This window comes from Alexandromys fortis, unplaced genomic scaffold (genome assembly GCF_014885135.2).
Source record: "Alexandromys fortis isolate MF-2015 unplaced genomic scaffold, M_Fortis_MF-2015_v1.1 scaffold_94, whole genome shotgun sequence".
Classification (NCBI taxonomy): Eukaryota; Metazoa; Chordata; class Mammalia; order Rodentia; family Cricetidae; genus Alexandromys; species Alexandromys fortis.
The window spans coordinates 5,755,802-5,773,842 of NW_026067979.1; the positions used below are offsets into that span (position 1 = coordinate 5,755,802).

Consider the following 18,041-nt stretch of genomic DNA (forward strand, 5'->3'; position numbering starts at 1 on the left):
GAATTAGAACCTAGTAAGATATTTTGGAATTGAGTAAGAAATCCTGTACTAAATCTGTAGGGGGTCTCCAGAGAGATCTTTGAGAAGAACTTAATAGTTTATTAGTCACTTCCTGTGTTTGCAGTGCTATTCCAGGCCTCTGTCCTTTTCAACACAGTGATGTATCTAAAAATCCCTTGGTATGCCTATTGAACTGTTTAATAAGGGAATCAGCCCGGAGCCTAGGCAGCTATACTTCCTCAAGTATCTCAAAACTTGTTACACACAGAACCACTAGGAGTCTGCTGGGATTGTTTTCAACCCTCCACCTCAACGGTCTATTTGGAATCCATTGCTATCTAAGGATTGACTTAGATCTATCTAAAGGCTGTCCAGCTACTGCCCTGCCTTGGGTTTGCGGCCATATCCTCCACAGTCCCGGCTGTTTATGGTAGGCACAAACACGCTATTTATCTTATAAGGTGTCTTTTCTCCGGTGTTAAGAGGGTTGCAGTCTCACCTTAACCGGAGACCCCAGACTCAAGCACCCGCGGTTATTTTCACATAAGACTTCTAGTTAACCCAGAAGGGTCTGCCCACAAGATGCTGTGCCCTAGTGCTACGAACACGGAGAGGTGGACATTCAGTTTTCTGAGGCCATACAAGCTCTAACCAGAGTCACTCTGTGGACCGGGTGGTATATACATTCTTCTAGTCTGGTTTGTTTGTTGTTGTTACATTTTAATAAGCATAAATTAGGCTGAGAGAGTCAGCAGTCATAGGAATGTAAAGAGCCCCACCCTATTTCGGTCAGTTGTCACTCAAAAAATATTTGAAAAATAGCCATGAGAACTAATTGCTAAAAAAATAACTTGAGGAAGAGCTAGTCGACTGTGCAGAAGCTGAAGTGGCCTTATGTCACGAGGTCACGTACCTGGCTGCCTTCCTCAGACATGAGAGAGCTTCAGGGTGAAGGTGCCGCGACCTTCCACAATTAGGGTTGTGTCATAAGTCAACGGTCACTTTGTCAACAAATATTTGCTGACACCTATTTGCCAGGCCGTGGCGGTGGGAGTCTACTGAGAAGACCCTTTTTTTTCCCCATAGAGTGAACATTTCTAGTGAGACAGAGGAGGTAAGCGATTATAACAAATTAATCTAGTGATCTCGGGAATCAAGAGAGTAATGGGTGGAGCGGGCACGAGTTGAAAGGATAAAGGGATCCCCGGCGTCTCATTCACTGGTCCGACCGCCCCATGCTCCAGTTCAGTAGGGACCTGCCCCAAACCATAGTGCATGCACCCAGCTTGTCCTGAGCTAAGGAAGAGCTCTCCTCCCGCAAAGCCAGTTTCTCCTTCTAAGTTCCTTCCAATGATAACTTTCTTTTCCTGTATCGGTTCACCCTTTAGACCCAAGTCCACCACCCCGTATTGGCCCCAGGACATCAGAGTCCTATTTTTTTCCGCCCACCACCCCCAGCACCCAAGCAGAAGCCCTGCAGGGCGGAGCCTCAGACACGCGCCGGCGCGTCCAGCAGGTGGCAGCAGCGAGCGGCCGCGCCCCCCGCGCTGCCAAGCCGCGAGCCCACATCATGGATGGCGAGCTCTCAGGTTTCGCCTGGCTCGCCCTGGCATCCCAGAACCCAGACGACCAGCGGGATTCATGAGCCGCTCTCAGGGGCCGGGGCAGGGGCCTCTGGCTCCCAAAGCTGGCCAAGAGGTGGGTCCCGGGGCGGGTCGCTGCTCCCGAGGCCGGGCGGGGACACTCTGCCCCCGCCCTGCCTCCCTGTGGTCCACACCCCCTTCGGGCTCCGCAGCCTGCCGGCTGGGATAACACAGGGTGCACGCGAGCCGGCGCTGCCAGCCCCGCTACTGCCCGGGGTTCGGGTCCCAGGTGCCGGGGACCGGGCACCCGAGTCCTCCTCGCCTGCCCCTCCTCCCTATTCACCTGCCCTACTCGTCCACTAGCCTTCAAGGCCAGCGACTCTAGCCCAGACGGCGAGGGACCAGCAGGGGGAGAGCGCACCTGAGGATACACAACTGGTCCTGCTCTGCCTTTTCACCCCTAGGTGATGAGTGAGGCCAGAAGAACGCAAGATTTAAAAAGCAACCGGGGCCTCCGTATTGAATGAAAGACCCACAGCGAAGGCATCACCATGAACACGAGCAGTAAGTGGATCCTCCTCTCCTTTGCCATGGGAACAGGGGTGGGGGCGGGAGGTTCAGGAGCCTGCGCCCCGGCTGCCTGGAAAGAGGAAGGAAGCCGGTATCTGCGGGGACACCTGACCCCGGGACTCTGTCCTTCGGGTGCTTTCAGAGCTCCTTGGCACAGGGACAGAGCTTTGGGGTCTGCCTTTTCCTGATGATTTTGCTAATGTTTAATCGGCGGCGCCACTTGCCTCTGTCGGGAAAACTGCTGTCTCTTAGCTATGCCTGGAAAGGCCTAGGAAGCAGCAGTGTGGCCATTGTCTGACTGTGGTGGGCTCCCAGGAGACCTCCATGCCCACATCTGGATATCCGTGGAGGCTCTACTTGTCCCGGGGAGAGCGGGGAAGCAGTGGGCGGGCCTGGGCGGGCCTGGGATAGCAAAGAGCAATTTGATAAACAAATCCTCATGAAGTCACCTTTGAGTCTGGAAGAAAGATCCAGCTTCGGTTCCCTCAGTGGTCCAGGCTGACTGCCCACCTACCTGGAGGCTGCTTAGCCTCCAGGAGAATGAGAGGAAGTGACAAGCCCTTTGAGGACCAGCTCTAGTAATGGCAGAGGCAATAACTGCCCTGCAGAGGCTGGACCAGACATTTTGCTCCTGGTTTGGGCCCTCGCTACTATGAAATGCTCTCAGCAACCCAGCAAGGGACAATCTACCTCCAGTAACGTTTGCTCTAACCATGGGCTCTGGTTGAGTTAATGCGACCTGGGCAATGCCTTAGGAGGAACATAACTGAGCTCAAATGTCACTGTCCTGCTCTCTCGTCAACTTGCTTGCTGGGTTCATCCCAGCACCAAATAGGACCGTTCAAGGGAGGATTCCAGCATGCATTCCCAGTGGGGGGTTCTGACTTTTTGGGAATAGTCCCGACTCTACCTCTCAGAGTGCTCAGCTGCAAGACCGGGAGGGTTGAATCAGAGACCCCCTCTGATCTAAGAATTGACAAGTTCTACAAAAGCAGTAAGGGGCAAGCAGGGGGAGTGGGTCAGCACCTGAGTGAGACTGTGTGCAGCCTAGACCCCTGTTTCCTGACCCTCCCTCCATTTCAAGGCCTTGGCACTGAGATGAGGAAAACAAAGCAGAGCAGCTGGGATGGAAATGAAATGTATTTATTTACTACGTATCTGTGTGACTCACGTCTCCGCCGTCTTCCTTTGTGTATTACATAGCTGTGTTAGGCAAGTGAGCGAGGCTGGGCTCCCTTTCCCTCTTATAGCCAAAGAATTTCCCTCTTAGCTGACAGTCTGAAATGATGGCTTTGGCTTTGTACCAGATTTGGGGAGGGGGTGGGGGCAAGTCCTGTCTTACCTGTCACTATTGGAGGGCTATATGTTTGCATCTGTGTACTTCCGGAAAAATTAAGGTGTGGATTGTCTGCCACTCCTTCCTCTGTCTAGGGGGGGAGTTTTCTGTATGGGAGTCTTTCCCAGTAACTGATAGACAAGAAGGATGGATCATCTGTTTTCCCAGGAACTAAGAAAGGCAATAGAAACTGGCTTTGCCTTTTCCCTGCCGAGAATCCTGAGATGCTTGTTCTGTTAGCAGCTCTATTTCAGACTGGAAAAACAAAATACAAAACAGATTTTTCCCTCATTCTGTCCTTCCCTCCTTCAAAATAATGATCTACGTAGTTAAATGTTGTACATAACACATACTGGAAAAAAATGCCGTTTTTCTAATCAGGGAGTGTTAAGCTGGCAGGCGTCCTGGGACATAGGCAATAAAATGACCAGGACAGCCTATAGGGAGGAATGCTTAGTAGCTGGAGAACCCTGTTGGAGACTCAGACTCAGGGCCTGAGAACTGGACTTCATCATTGAACTTCATCCCAACAAAGAGAACCTACAGATGGAGAGAATATAAATAGACCTCATAGGAGTGACAGGGCCATAGGGCCACAGAGGCAGCGTGTTGGCAGGAGGCCCTGGGCTAGTCTGATGCGATCAAAAATGTTCCCCTTTGCGATGTGAAATAGCCTAATTCACACGGCTCCCAGAGTGTATCTCACTTCCAGTTAAAGGGGTCCTCACCCCCGTTACTAAACTGGGCCCTTCTCCTGCTGGCTCCACACCAACTCGCCCATGGAGGCTGGGAGATCGCTCCAGCTTTGTAGATGACATTTTGCTATTAATATCAGGCCATTCCAAGTCATTTAGTTAATGGTTGGATTCTGAAAGGTCCTGGATGTGAACCTGTATTTGACAGTCAGTGGTTCGGGTGCCAACATCGAAGTTCGGGCAAACCATAACTTATTGCTCAACTCCTAATCAATTCATCTGGAGAACGATCCTACAGGGCTGCGGCTTGGAGGCAACCAGAAGGTCAGCTAGAGCCAGGTATTGTGGTGCCCGGCCTATAATCCCAGACTTCTGGTGGCTGAGGCGGGAAGGACTTCCCTAAATTCAAGGCCAGCCTGGGCTACCTGGCAAGTTCCAAGTCAGCCTGAATTACAAAGTGAGAAGGAGAAAGGGAATTGGTTAAGCGCAGTCTGCACCAGGGGGTCCCCAGTTCGGTTTGTCTTTTTCCCCTTAGGAACTATGTGATACTCAGTATGTTGTTTCATCTGAAAAAAAAAAAAAAAACAATTAGACTGGAATGGAGACTACATGGGAAAATTTTGTGTAAAATACTTTGTGGAGTACTTCCTGTGGGCACAGCTGTCATCATGTCAGCAACAGGTGATCGGCCTGTCCTCTTTTTTCCTGATCATCATTGGGATCGTTGCCACCACTAAATTGACTTTGGGACATTAGCGAGCAGATCACTTAGCCCCCTCATACTTTTATCAGGAGCTGAGAAGCATAGCTGGAGGGTAAATCTGCAGGATGGCATGGACTGACAAGGAGATGCTTTATAAACGGGCATACATTGTGTTTATTAATAAGACAGTTGTTTCTCACATGGCACAACGGGACAGTGCCCAGCCGGTCATTGCTCAGTGTGGATTTCAGCGTTATCCGGATCCTTGCTTCTGACATGGTGATCAGCATTGGCAAGGCATTTGGAAGAAGAGTGATTCTGGGGCTGGGGGATGGACCGAGAGGGTGCATGCAACAGGTGGGGCTCTGCCCTCAGAGCCAGTGAGGAAGAGGAGGGGGCCACCTAGAGCGTTTCCACTCACAGTCCCTTTTCACACAGGAAGCATTTGCCTCGCCCCAGGTAGATAGGTATGTGAAACGGACATAGAAATCAAGTAATCGGGGCTGAAGAGATGGCTCAGCAGTCGCTGCTCCTGCGGATTTGATTCCCAGCACCCACGTGGCGGCTCACATTCTCTGAGGATATGACACCCTCTTCTAGCTCTGTGGGCACTACGTATTCACGTGCTGTATATACATACATAAAAGCAAAACGCTCACACAATACAACAATAATAAATTTATTATAAAATAAATATAAAAGTGATTTTCCAGAGAAGTCAAATTTTCACTGATAATAAATTATAAAGAAATTTATTTTGAAACAATTCTTTGATATATAAATACTATAAATTTACCACATATTGAAGACTAAAATAAGTTTTTCTACTGCCATGATATGATTATTTATTTTCACACAATTAATGAAATCTTGGTTGACTATTTAATACAGCAGGGCATAAAATATCTTTAGCATTTTCAGAGTTTATCATGTTTCTGTTTCGTAATCATCAATTCTGAAAATGCCATCCCACATAAATACACAGTACAAAATGACAGGAATATGTTTAGGGCCATCTCAGAAATTGCTGTAAATTCTGTCCTAATCCCAAGGCAAAATTTTATTTAACAATTTTTCATGAAAGTAAAGTCAATCACTCAACCAAACAAAGAGAAAGTAAAGTCAGCAACACAAATAGCCCTTTTTAAAAGCAAATGTTCTACTGGGCAGTGGTGGTGAATGCAGGAGGATCTCTGTGAGTTCGAGGCCAGCCTGGTCTACAGAGTGTGTTCTAGGACTGCCAGATCTACACAGAGAAACCCTGTCTCAAAAAAAAAGTGTTTTAACATAATGCAATCAAAAAAATGAAAAAATGCAATAAAAAAATACTAATTTGATACTTGCCTGTGGAGGAATGTTAGTAAAACAGTATAAAACTTTTGTTTTCCATAATTAAACTATTATGTTTCTATAGGAGCCAAAAAAAAAAAGTTGATAAACACTGCCGTGATAAACATGCAATGGTTTCAAAGCCCAGCTAAGGTGTTCCGGACAGTGTTCTTGGCACCATGTGGTGTGTTAGCACTCTCAGTGAAGAGACGGCACAGTGCGGTCACGTGACACAGCACAGCCTAGACCTGCCAGAAATGCCAAGTTCATTACCTGTTTGACTTTAGCTTCTTCTGTGTCCGTTGAGCATTCAGGAACCTTTCACCACTGCCAAAGTTTTCACAACCCCGGCATTGTTCCCCAGCCCCATATAAATTGTAACCCACAGCTGAAACCCTCTATCCTAGGAGAGAGGCTTTGGCTTCTAGGGCTGGCTCCCTCGTCCAGCTCTCTTTCCTCCTACACACGGCCAGTCTAATTCCAGGGATCATTTGTCTCCTGCCCAACTGAGGCATCTCCTAACTGGTCTGTCCCACCCCCTCAGTCATTCCCCCGTATTAATTGTCTGCAACACCTTCTGCAGCACGGCACAGCATGCAATCCAACCCCGCCCCTTCTCTACTACACCATTCTGTGTCCTTTTGGGAGTGGGGTGGTTTTTGGTGTTTGGTTTTTTTTGAGACAGGGTTTTTCTTTGTAGCCCTGGCTATCCTAGAACTTGCTTTGTAGACCAGGTTGGCCTTGAACTCAGAGAGATCTACCTCTACCTCCTGAATGCTGGGATTAAGGGTGTGCACCACCGCCACTCTGCTTTGTGTCCTTCTTATGCTTGCCCCTTTCATCCCTCTGAGAGCCCACTCTGCAACCCTCAGTGTCCAGTAAGTCCTCTCCACACCACACCAACCTCTCTGCCCGCTCCCATGCGTCACCCATCTGGCCTCTCCACCCTCCAAAGCTGCCAGGTTCTCCCTGTATCCCTCTGCTAGCTAACGTCTCCATTGAGGATGGTCACAGTCTCAGAACTTGTTCCCTGTCGTTCTGTGTGCTTACATGTGGTCCCTGCGTGAGGCCCAGCTCTGCAGATACCTAATTCCACATGGGCTGTGGCATGCAGCCTTTGGCAGTGACACACTCTGGGGTTTCCATGAACCCAGACCAGTTGTCACCGTCTACAGTCATGGAGACCATCCATCAACGGTGCATGCTCAGGCAGCAGTAATCTTTTAGTCTCTGTTGAAGTTCTTGTGCTGATACCAGGAGTTCCCAAACTAGAAGAGACTGAGTTGACCCCAGCGTTCTTGAAGATCTGAACACCAGAGTCAGTTCCGTGCCCTATAAAATGCCATCTCGCTCACTGGGTGAGAGCTCTCAGAGCCCCTCTATGCCAAACATAGGGTCACACTTAAGATAGAATGAGCCTCCTGCACACCACAGACAAAGCTCTCTGTGCTCCTTCTCGGGGCCTGGCAGGCTACCAAAGTCACTTTTTCTCAGCAGTCTTTCTTTTGTTGGAAAGAGTACTCAGAAATTATTAACCCCACAAGAGTGTTACTGGCAAGAAGAAATTGAGCTTTGACATATAGATTCTTGGGTTCAAAGTCAGGGTTATCATGTACTGGGTGATCTCAGGCATAAGCGATTATGTCTAGAATGTGATTGGTAAGATACAAACGATTGGGGTTCTTGAGAGAACCAAATGAAATGCTCGTGAGTGTTGGGTCTCTGCGAACAGAGGTGAATCGGAAATTGGCCCTTGAGTAAAGCAAAGTTCTGAACTGATGGTGTCATAGTAGCCAGGCTCTTAGACTGGCATCAGATTATTTTGTCATTACAGTCACTAGTATGGGGTTTTGTATATAAATGAGCCATAACCTGCAGAATGATTATTAACCTGACACTGTACTGGGCTTAAGCTATAAAAGGCAGATAGGAAGTAAAAATCCTATGTGGTTGACACACATTGTCCTGGTTCATGCGGGTTACAAGATAGAAGAAGTAGGGGAGAGATCCATTAGAAACACAAACAAACAAAAAAGCAGCTGGGCTCTCAGCTTGGCTTCTGGCAGGGGACAGGGAGCAATGTATAGTGAGTTTGAGAAAAAGTTTCTTCACCAATGTGTGGGAAACATGCAGAAAAATAAAAGACTCAGCAATGGCCTAGGGCTGGGAGGCTAGTTACAGCAGCCATTCCACAACCCCATCATGATGGCACCTGGCCTGAAGGGCAGAAGGAAGGAGCCAGAAGGTTCTGCTTGGTGCTGGGTGTGACTACTTAACAGGGCCTGCAACCCTTGGTTCCAAGAGAGCAACCACCCCAGTTCTAGAGAAGTAGCCAGGGGAACCAACACCATTCTGTCCTCTCTTGGGTTCACCTCAGTGGCCCAGTCCCACTAGAAGCCACAGGGAAAGAAAGGCAATTGACAGACCTATAATAGCTTCCCTCCCATGGCCACACAGGGCTCAAAGCCAGCTAAGAAGAGAGGCAGGAGACAAGAGCAGTCAGTGTGCAAGATGTCCTTCCTTTGCCAATGCCACTGCTTGCACCAAAGAGAAGGAGCCATTCCCAACACAAATGCGGTAAGATGCCACTCAAGAAATTCCAAACCTAGAAAGAAAAATGTTCCCAAATCATGAAGCATTTGTTGATAATGATTACCTGAGGGGGCCTAGAGGAATAATGTAAATAAACCATTTTTTTAGATGGTTCAAAATAACAGCACACATCTCTGAAAAATCACAGTGTGATTTCAAGATCACTTGGATTGTATAAAGGAGGTGATATCCGTTCTGGATCCCGACTTCCCTGTCTGGCAAATGTTTCATCTTGCTGAGATAGCATCTGCTCTAGTGAATGGTCAACCCCTGGCTCTCACCCAGCGTTCACCAGATTCCATTGTAAATGACCAGAAAACACCCAGAAGCCTGTAAGCACCTCCAGCTCTTGGTAGTTCGCTGATTAAATTGTCATCCTGCCATTCTTAAGGGACCGCTGAACTAGAATTGTTGAGTTTAAATCCATCCCTACCCCTTAGTTGCTGTGCGTGTCTATAAGTAAATTGCCCACTTTCTACCCTAACTTCCCTTCTATGATGATAATCAAGAGGGCATGGAGTATTAATAAGACTTCTCATGGCGTTGTGGGGAATAGTCAGTCTGGGGGTTAGAGTGATGGCTCAGCGAAGAAGAGCTCTTGTTGCTCTCAGGAGGATCTGGGTTCAGTTCCCAGCACCCGTGTGGTGGTTCACAACCATCCTTAACTCCAGTTCTAGAGGATCTGATGCTTTCTTCTGACCTCTGAGGACACCGGACACTCACATTGTGCATATACATACATGCAGGCAAGATACTCATATGCATAACATAAAATAAATCTTTTTTAAAGTAATAAATCCATCTGTAGTTACAAATAGCTTGAAGTGATGTCCAGCACATACCAAGTGATTATAAAAAGAGTAAAAAGAGCCTATTAACTCGCTAGGGTTTTCATAGCCAAGTATATTACCTGCTGGGTGTTTTGAACAATAGAGACATGTTGCTTTACAGTTCTTGAGGCTGCGAGTCCAAAGTCAAGGTTTTACCACAGCAAGTTCCCTCTGATGATCCGAGACTCCAGATGTCTCCTGGCCTGTGCCTAGCTGTCTTCTTGTTTCTCTTCAGATCTTCCAACTTTGTGTGTGTGTGTGTGTGTGTGTGTGTGTGTGTGTGTGTGTGTCCATGTATCCGTGTGCAGATTGTTCCTTCTGGTAAGGAGACAAGGCACGCTGAATTAGGACCACCCTTGTGGCCTTATTTCAACTTGGTTATCTGTATGAAGGCTATCTACAAATCAGACTGTGTTCTAAGAAACCAGGTCTTGAGATCTTAAAGTCTGAATCAGGATGGAGGACACAAGTCAATCCCAGTGCCATGACTATTGGGGCAAAGCCCCTCAAAAGGAAATATTCCCTGTGGGTAGGTCTCTCCAAACTCCAAGCCCCCAGAGCTGGCATAGGATGCTGATAGTAATATGAAATACTAGTGTCGCCCAAGTTCTCTCTCCAGTTTTGATATTTAAACACCCACTTTGCCATTCCTGACCAGTAGGGAGTCATCTTGGGCTAGAAATAGTGCTCAGTTGGCAGTGTGTGTGCGCACATAGTGATGCTGTACACAGCAGGCTCTGGCTTGGATCCCTGTATAACCTGGGATTGGAGGCCTGTGCCTTAATCACAACTCTCAAGAAGTGAAGGAAGGAGGATCAGAGGTTCAAGGTCATCCTCAGCTACACAGCCACCAAGGCCAGCCTGAGCTACCTGTGATTCTGTCTTAGGAAAGAAAGAGGAGTGGGTACCTCGTACAAGGGAGGACCAGAGGTGGCTGAGCATGCTCACACTCAGTTTGCTGCACACACATGACACACCCACTCAGGACATTATTCATCTTTGTTACTCCGTAGTGTAAGGGAATTGACAGGCATGGTCTTGGTTTCCAGTTTGCGTAGCTCCTGGTAATGCCCAAAAGGAAATCAAAACTCAAAAGATATTTGTTAAAAGCTAGGTCTGCACCAAGCATGAGTCTGGTAACCGACAATATATAAAGCCAGTGTGGCTCACTTTCATGGACTTTACAGTGAGGCCCCTGGCAGCGTGCAGTGCTTGCCCTGTACTGAGTGTTTAATAAATTTGAATTATTAGGTAACTCAAAATTGGGATTTCTAGTTTATCTTTAAAACAAAAGTAGAGCCTGAGTGGTGGTGATGCATACTTCTATTCCCAGCGCTCAAGAGGCAGAGACATGGATCTCTCTGAGTTCAAGGCCAGCCTGGTCTACAGAACAAGTTTCAGGATAGCTGGGCACACATAAAGAAACTGTGTTTAAAAAAAAAAGCCTATTGTGGGTCTCTGTCTCTGTCTCCTTTCATCGCCTGATGAAGGTTAATATTCAGGAGGAAGCCTATATGTTTTTCTTTGGGTTCTCCTTCTTATTTAGCTTCTCTAAGAACCCGAATTATAGGCTCAATGTCCTTTATTTATGACTAGAAACCAAATATGAGTGAGTACATCCCATGTTCCTCTTTTTGGGTTTTTGATCCTACTGCACTTATTGGTTTCGTGGGAGCCTAGGCAGTTTGGATGCTCACCTTACGAGACCTGGATGGAGGAGGGTGGCCCTTGGACTTCCCACAGGGCAGGGAACCCTGACTGCTCTTTGGGCTGACGAGGGAGGGGGACTTGATTGGGGGAAGGGGAGGGAAAGGGGAGGCGGCGGTGGGGAAGAGACAGAAATCTTTAATAAATAAATAAATAAATAAAAAAGAAAAAGAAAAAAAAAGCCTAGATGATCCCAATCCCTGTCCCCCACTCTGCAGCATGACTGCAGTCAGTAGGATTTATACTTTAAGTATGCTGTATGTATACGAGTTTCTTTAGCCACAGTCGCCCCCAATCCCCAGAGTTGCCCCCGCTTCCTATTACTTAACAAAAATGTCTATGTTATATTGCCACTATGGCACTTGAATTCGAGCCCAGTCTAGTAAATGATCCACATAGCATTGTATGTGGAGCAGCGCTTGTAAAGTCACCATCATGCTTATGGGAAGGTGTCCTGCCTGGGGTTGGTGGCCGATCAGCCTATCTCCTACTACTAGGTATTAAAGTCCTTGAAGGGAACAGACCCCACTGTGGTCTTTATTTCCCTTGCTGACCTGTCCCAGGGGTGGATTTCTTATCCCGTTAGATGCATTTGAGGGAAGGCAGGGTACCCTGTCTCCTGGAGGTCAGATTTTGCTTCCAGGGAATGGGGTAGTAGAAAATAGAACCCAGAGCAAAGGAGACTATTTTGGATCCATGGTCCGCAGTGCTTGAATGTACAAGGTATCCTTCGAGTCTCCTTTCATGGCCGTTCCATTTTTGTTGTGACATAGAAAACACGCCTGGTCCATCTGAGGACAATCCTGTCCACAGTACGAGCTCTGTGTCAGCTCAGGAGGACACTGCCGAGAGCAAGTGCTGGGAGAGACAGGGATCTCCCATAGCTATCTGGGGCCTTTCTAGAATGCAGCTTCCTCCCACCCCTCTGGGGAGGATCACAGAAAGCTAAGCACAGTGCCTGTTACACACAGCAGCTCGGAAGACATCTAAGGGATGGATTGGTTAATGGAAAGCCCATGTTCTCTGCAAAACCCTTCAATAAAGATACGCGACTGTGTCCTTTCTTAGTTGAATTCTCCCATCCTCAACCACTGAAATGCCCCTATCAAGGAAGGAGAGGCATCGAGGGGGGTGGGCCTCGGGCTTAGGAGGAGGCACAGAGCACTGTGGGCTCCTGGCGTATGTGTTCCAGGCTGTGTGGACTCCAAGAGATGAGAGCCATGCTCTGCAGAACCCTGGTTGGGCTCTGCCTCCAGACACATCATATTCAGCAAGGACAGTGATAACCATGTGCTCCGGAAGAAGTGGCCAAACAGTGGAGGATGCAAAACCTGCTAGGGAGTAGGAAGACCTAGGCTCAGCATCGCGTATCGGTCCATGTCTGCCTGAGATGTAGTTTACCCCTCAGATATTACAGTGGAGCACATGCCAGACAAAGGGCACACACAGGCTCCCCCGTTGCTGTGGGTTGCTAGGGCAGGATCCTGCTTCTGCAGCGGTGACCACCCCCCCCCCAACTCCACCCTGGCAGAATCTTCCAGAGCTGCTTCCTTGCATCTGCTTGATTTTTGTGCAAAGCGAAGGTCTTTCTCTACGGGCTGCCATCACTTGCCCTCAGCGGCAGAGCCAATGAGGTGACTGCTTTGAGTAGTCTAATGACACAGTTGATCTATTTTAAGCACCTGAAGCGTACTCCACCAAGTGCCAATCTTCCTGCTGCGAGCCACTCTCAGCATGCAGGAGCGGGGGGGGGGGGGGGGGGGGGGCGATGCTCATTTTGACCACCACAGAGTTGAGAGAAGGTTGGGGGGAGGGGGAGGAGGAGCGGGGGGGGGGGGAGGGGGGGGGGGGGGGGGGCGCTGCCTGAGGTCTGCTCCTGCATTTTAAGATCCGGGAAACCGCCTAGGAATCCTGGCCCTGCTGTCCAAAGGGAGACGAAGGCATCCAGTGAATTATGGTATTTTCACAGTCAAAATGGAAGCCTTGCCTCTGATGTTGGGATTATGTGGCACTGGCACCTCAGGTGACCGTAAATCCCCCTTTCAAAGGGCACACACACAGCCGGGACTGCCACACACATAAGAGGAGGAGACCTAGGAGGCAGCTTTTCTGGAACAATGAGAAGCCCAACCTCCATCAGAGATGCCTCCTCCTCCCCCTCCTCCCAACGAAGAGGTCTTCTTTCCTAACTGCAGCCTCAGTGCTTTCTGCATGTTACTTTTTTGAATCCTTCCAACGCTGCCCTGAGTTCTGTGTCTAAGACAGGTCCCACGTTATGATGTATTCTCGCCATTCTGCACAGACAGACCTAGCACAGTCTATAATGGTTACGTTCATTAGCTCATTGACTTCCTTTCTGTCTCTGGTCCCCTTGGAGAACTCCCATGATAGCTGGGTGACAGACCTCGCCTGCTTTGTTCTGCTTGATCCTTGCTCCTAATTCAGCCTTAGAAGAGTACTGCTTGTACCAGCATATGTAGGACACAGGTTCATGGCTTCCCCTGTGCTAACCCCCTGAGCCCTCGCAAAAATCCTGCATGGTAGATACCATATATTATACTTAATTCACAGAAAGGGAAACTGGCTCAGACAATGAACAGCTGGCTCCAAACTCAGGTTTGAAACGGGCCACAGAGACTTGAGAAGAGATCAATTTAATATCCTTATTTTACATAAAAAGAAACTGAAGTTCACAAATAAAATCCCCTGGACAAGGTTCCACAAGCTGGGAAGCAGCCGTGCAGGTGTCAAACCATGTCCATCTGGCTGAGGCCACCTTTCCTGCCTTCCTGTCCATCCTCTGCATCATCTTTCCCTGTTTTCTGTGATGCAAACCCCAGGGAACGCATGGATTGGAGGTCAGTCTTGCAGTTGGCGGTCCCGGTCCCGGGACTGTTTGCTCCTTCACTCAGACAATAAACAAATCCCCAACCTATATGGCAACGATGTTTCAGGCAGCTGAGATACCCAGGACAGAGATCCCAACCAAAGATCATTTTCACCCTGCGTCTCCAAGGCACAGGCACTGGGGACTGTGCTGTCAGGGAACCCTTCGGGTGCAGAGAAACGAGAGGTGGAAAGGCAAACCAAAGTCCCCTGAAAGGCTTTGGAAGGTACCATTCAATCTAGACTTCAAGGAGATGAACAAATTTGTGTTAGATCATGGAGAAGGAACAACATGGCTTAATAAGTCATTGGCAAGCATCCCACAACCCCTTTTACTGTACAGCTCCTGAGTCCTGGGCCTTTGAGTGGAATCTGGGCTGTAGGACAACATCAAAGACCATGAGCATCTGGGGAAGGGTCAGGGGCACCAGCTGCTGTGTGCATGCAGTAGGAAACCTGAGTTGATACATAGGGTGAAATAAGGCTGGAGGGCTGGTGAGGCTCGGGTCCTTGAGAGTTTCGGGTGCCAGTTAAGGAGTATGTGTTACAGTTTACAGTCAGGGCGGAGACCCGAGAGGGTTTGAGCTGAGTAGTGACGGGACAAAGGCTGTGCATTATTTAGGAAGAACTCGTGGCAACACCTAACCGCTAACACTGCCGAGCCCAGGGGGTTGGCAACATGCAGTGGTACAAGCGGCTTCTGAGAGGGCGAGCTTGGGACTGTAGAGAGGTCCTGGCGCGGTCCCTCACCAGGTATTACTGTCTGCAGCACGACTCTCGTGCCCTGCAGTGGATCTGATATCTGATTCTGCCTTCTGACACTATGCAAATTGAGAAACTTTAAAAACTAGGTCACCGACCCAGTCACCAAAGCTCGGTGGTTAGTGAGTGCTTGAGCCACACCATCAGACAGGTAGCTCGGGTTCAGATTCCAGCGGCACTCCGCTTGAGGGCCACGTCACCTGCCCTGGCTCGCTTTATCTCTCCCTGCCCACACGTCAGTTTCCTCTCTAGAGAGGAGCAAGAGGGGAGTGAAAGAACGGGTGTGAGATGCTTAGCATAATGCCAGGCACGTGGAAAACACTCCAGAAGATAGATAGTGAGAAAGTGATGAAATACAGTTGAATGTGTTGGGAGAAGTCCCGTTAAATATGAGAAGTAATCATCACATTGGACGAGCTATTGTGACACTGGCATGCCTTCATCGTTCGCTTTCCTGGGAAAGGGGATCAGGAGCATATATTAATAACACCGGACTGAAGTGTTAGCTAGTAACTAGGGACTTGGGTGTGGGAACTCCTTCAGCCAATAGCCTTTAAGATACCGGCCCACTTTGGGCGTGGTCTCTGCAGAGGAAAAGCGAGCGCTGGGAACTGGAGCGGAATCCAGCAGCCAAAGGGGTTCCAGTTCCCAGTGCATGCAGAGGATAGAGCAGATCGCTACACTTACTGTGAGTTTATCCCCAGATAAATAAACCTTTGTTACACTCCATTTTGGGCTATTGTGGAACTCTTTTGTGCGCCAACAGGACTTTATTACATGTTAGATCCCATTCTGAACACTCCCCATAAAAAGGCTGTTTTGTTTTTGTTTTTTTAATTGCAGCCATGAGTCAGTAGTCACATTGTATTTTGGGGGAAGGAATCGGTTTTGGTTTTTGAAGGTTGGTTTTGGTTTGGTTTTCTCTGTGTGTACCCCTGGCTGTCCTGGAACTCACTCTGTAGACCAGGCTAGCCTTGAACTCACAAGATCTGCTTGCCTTTGCCCTCCTGAGTGCTTATGCCACGACCACTTAGCGTCACAATGATTTTTAAGGTGAATTATTCATTTCATTAAGGTTACTAAATTGAGATGATATAGGGACACCAGTGGCCATTTTATCTAGCAAGAGCAGGAAAAAATGAAATCATAGCTGCTATCCATGAGTCCATCCATACCTGAAGGCAAAGCTACCTCCCACCCCAGACCTCCCGGCTGTAAGAACCATCAAATTCTATTTTTGCTTCAGCTGCTTTCAGCTGGGTTCCTGTAGTCTACACCTGCGCAGACTCCAAACAAGGGAAGGGGGTTATAAGCCATGTGCTTCACTCTTACAGACTTTCTCATTCATCACGCTCCTAGCCGTCTTTAGGATAAAACCCTCTCCCATACAAACCCTGCTCGTGCGTGCCCTTTTGGCTTTCTGCTAAAGTCTATTTCATTTGAATACTTTGATTCAGACGTCTTTCTGGCTGCAACCCATTTTCTGTAGGTCAGTGTGGTTTGCCGGTGCATTCCTTAGCGTCCCCCTTAAATCCACAGCTCCTCGAGGACGGGAGGCATGTGTTGCTCAGCTGTGCATACACTTGCTCCCCATCTGCAGCCCCAGACCATGGGGGGACCAGGGAATAGCGTCCAGAGCTTGCGAGAATGCCTGTGCGTGCTGGACTTCAGACGCATGGCATCTGCCAGCGCATGTGTTGGGGGAAACTCAGCTTGACAGAAAGCTACCAGCCGATCCGACATAGATAAGAGTGCTAGACACAGAGAGGTTCGGAAATGGTTTTGACACTAAAAAGGAGGCCTCAGGTAATGTGCATGTGGCTGCATAGGTGTGTGTGGTTAGAGATTTGAAACTTGTATGCACGATATCCACAATAAAATGTTTTAAAAAAAAAACTGGATATGTATGCTGGCACACGCCTTTCATCTTAGCGTTTGGGAGCAGAGGCAGGTGGAACTCTGTAAATTAGAGGCCAACCTGATCTACATAGTGAGTTCCTTGACAGCCAGAGTTACATGAGCCCCCGTTTCTCAGTCACTGTTCTATTGCTGCAAAGAGACACCATGACCAAGGCAAATATTATAAAAGAAGCATATAGTTGGGGGCTTGCTTACAATTTCAGAGGTTTAATCCTTTATCATCATGACAGGAAACATGGCAGCACACAGGCAGGTGCTGGAGCAGGAACTGAGAGCTACATCCTACTCCATAAGCAAGAGAGGAAGAGCTGGGATTAGCATGGGCTTTTGAAACCTCAAAGTCCACCTCCTGTGACACACTTCCTCCAACAAGGCCACACCTCCCAACCTTCTAATCCTATCAAAAAGTTCCACTCCCTGGTGACTACAATTCAAATATATGAGCCTTGTGGGGGACTATTCTTATTCAAACCACCACACCCTGTCTTAAAATAAATGTTAAAAATAAAATTAGAGGATATGAGAGACACAAAGACTGAAAGTTAAAAAAAAAATTAAATTCAAGGAGTCCTTACAGCTGACAAGTCCGTCCATCCATCCCTGCTGCTATTATTACACAACCTCTGTTAACCAATGTGTAAAGATTAATTGAAAAATATACCACAGACCTAAAGAAGATAAAATCTAAAATCATAAGACGTCTCAAGAAAGTATAGGTTAAGTATCTTATGACTCTGAAGTAGGCAGTGACTTCCTTGACCACTATAATCAGTAAAAACAGGTAATAACCCACACAACAGATCCCAAAAGAATAAAGATAAGTGGCCAGCAGACCCTAAAAGGGAACTCAACATCATTGGTTTCTGGTGAAATACAGTTTAAAAGGTCCGTGTCCACCCGCCCAGGCAGCTGGCATCCCTCATATGTTACTGGTGGAAATGCAAATGACAATAACTTTAGAGGACAGCATGAGGGTGTCATAAAAATCCAGACCACGCCTACCTGTGATCCAGCAACACCTTTCTTAGCTGTGGGCTCATGAGAGATGAAAACACAGATCTGCAGGAAGATTTATGCAAGAATGTTCCTGGCACCTCCTTCGTAATAGCCCAAAGCTAAAAGCAACCC

At 48.1% G+C, this 18,041-nt stretch overlaps 1 protein-coding gene across 3 annotated transcripts in view; it reads left to right on the forward strand.

The window, feature by feature from the left end:
* The first annotated feature begins 1,095 nt into the window (after positions 1 to 1,095).
* The window catches only part of Ablim3 (actin binding LIM protein family member 3), a 113,850-nt gene continuing 96,904 nt past the window's right edge, over positions 1,096 to 18,041 (forward strand). The window contains exons 1-2 of one of the 3 annotated variants that reach the window (XR_007594593.1): positions 1,096 to 1,114; positions 2,048 to 2,147. Coding sequence is in view for 1 of the 3 variants with exons in the window: in XM_050157912.1 (XP_050013869.1) it covers positions 2,135 to 2,147 (13 nt within the window). In the remaining 2 variants the exon portion in view is untranslated. Of the gene's footprint in view, positions 1,115 to 1,527; positions 1,699 to 1,771; positions 2,148 to 18,041 lie in introns of those variants that run through there. The other 2 variants (XR_007594592.1, XM_050157912.1) reach the window with 2 other exon arrangements.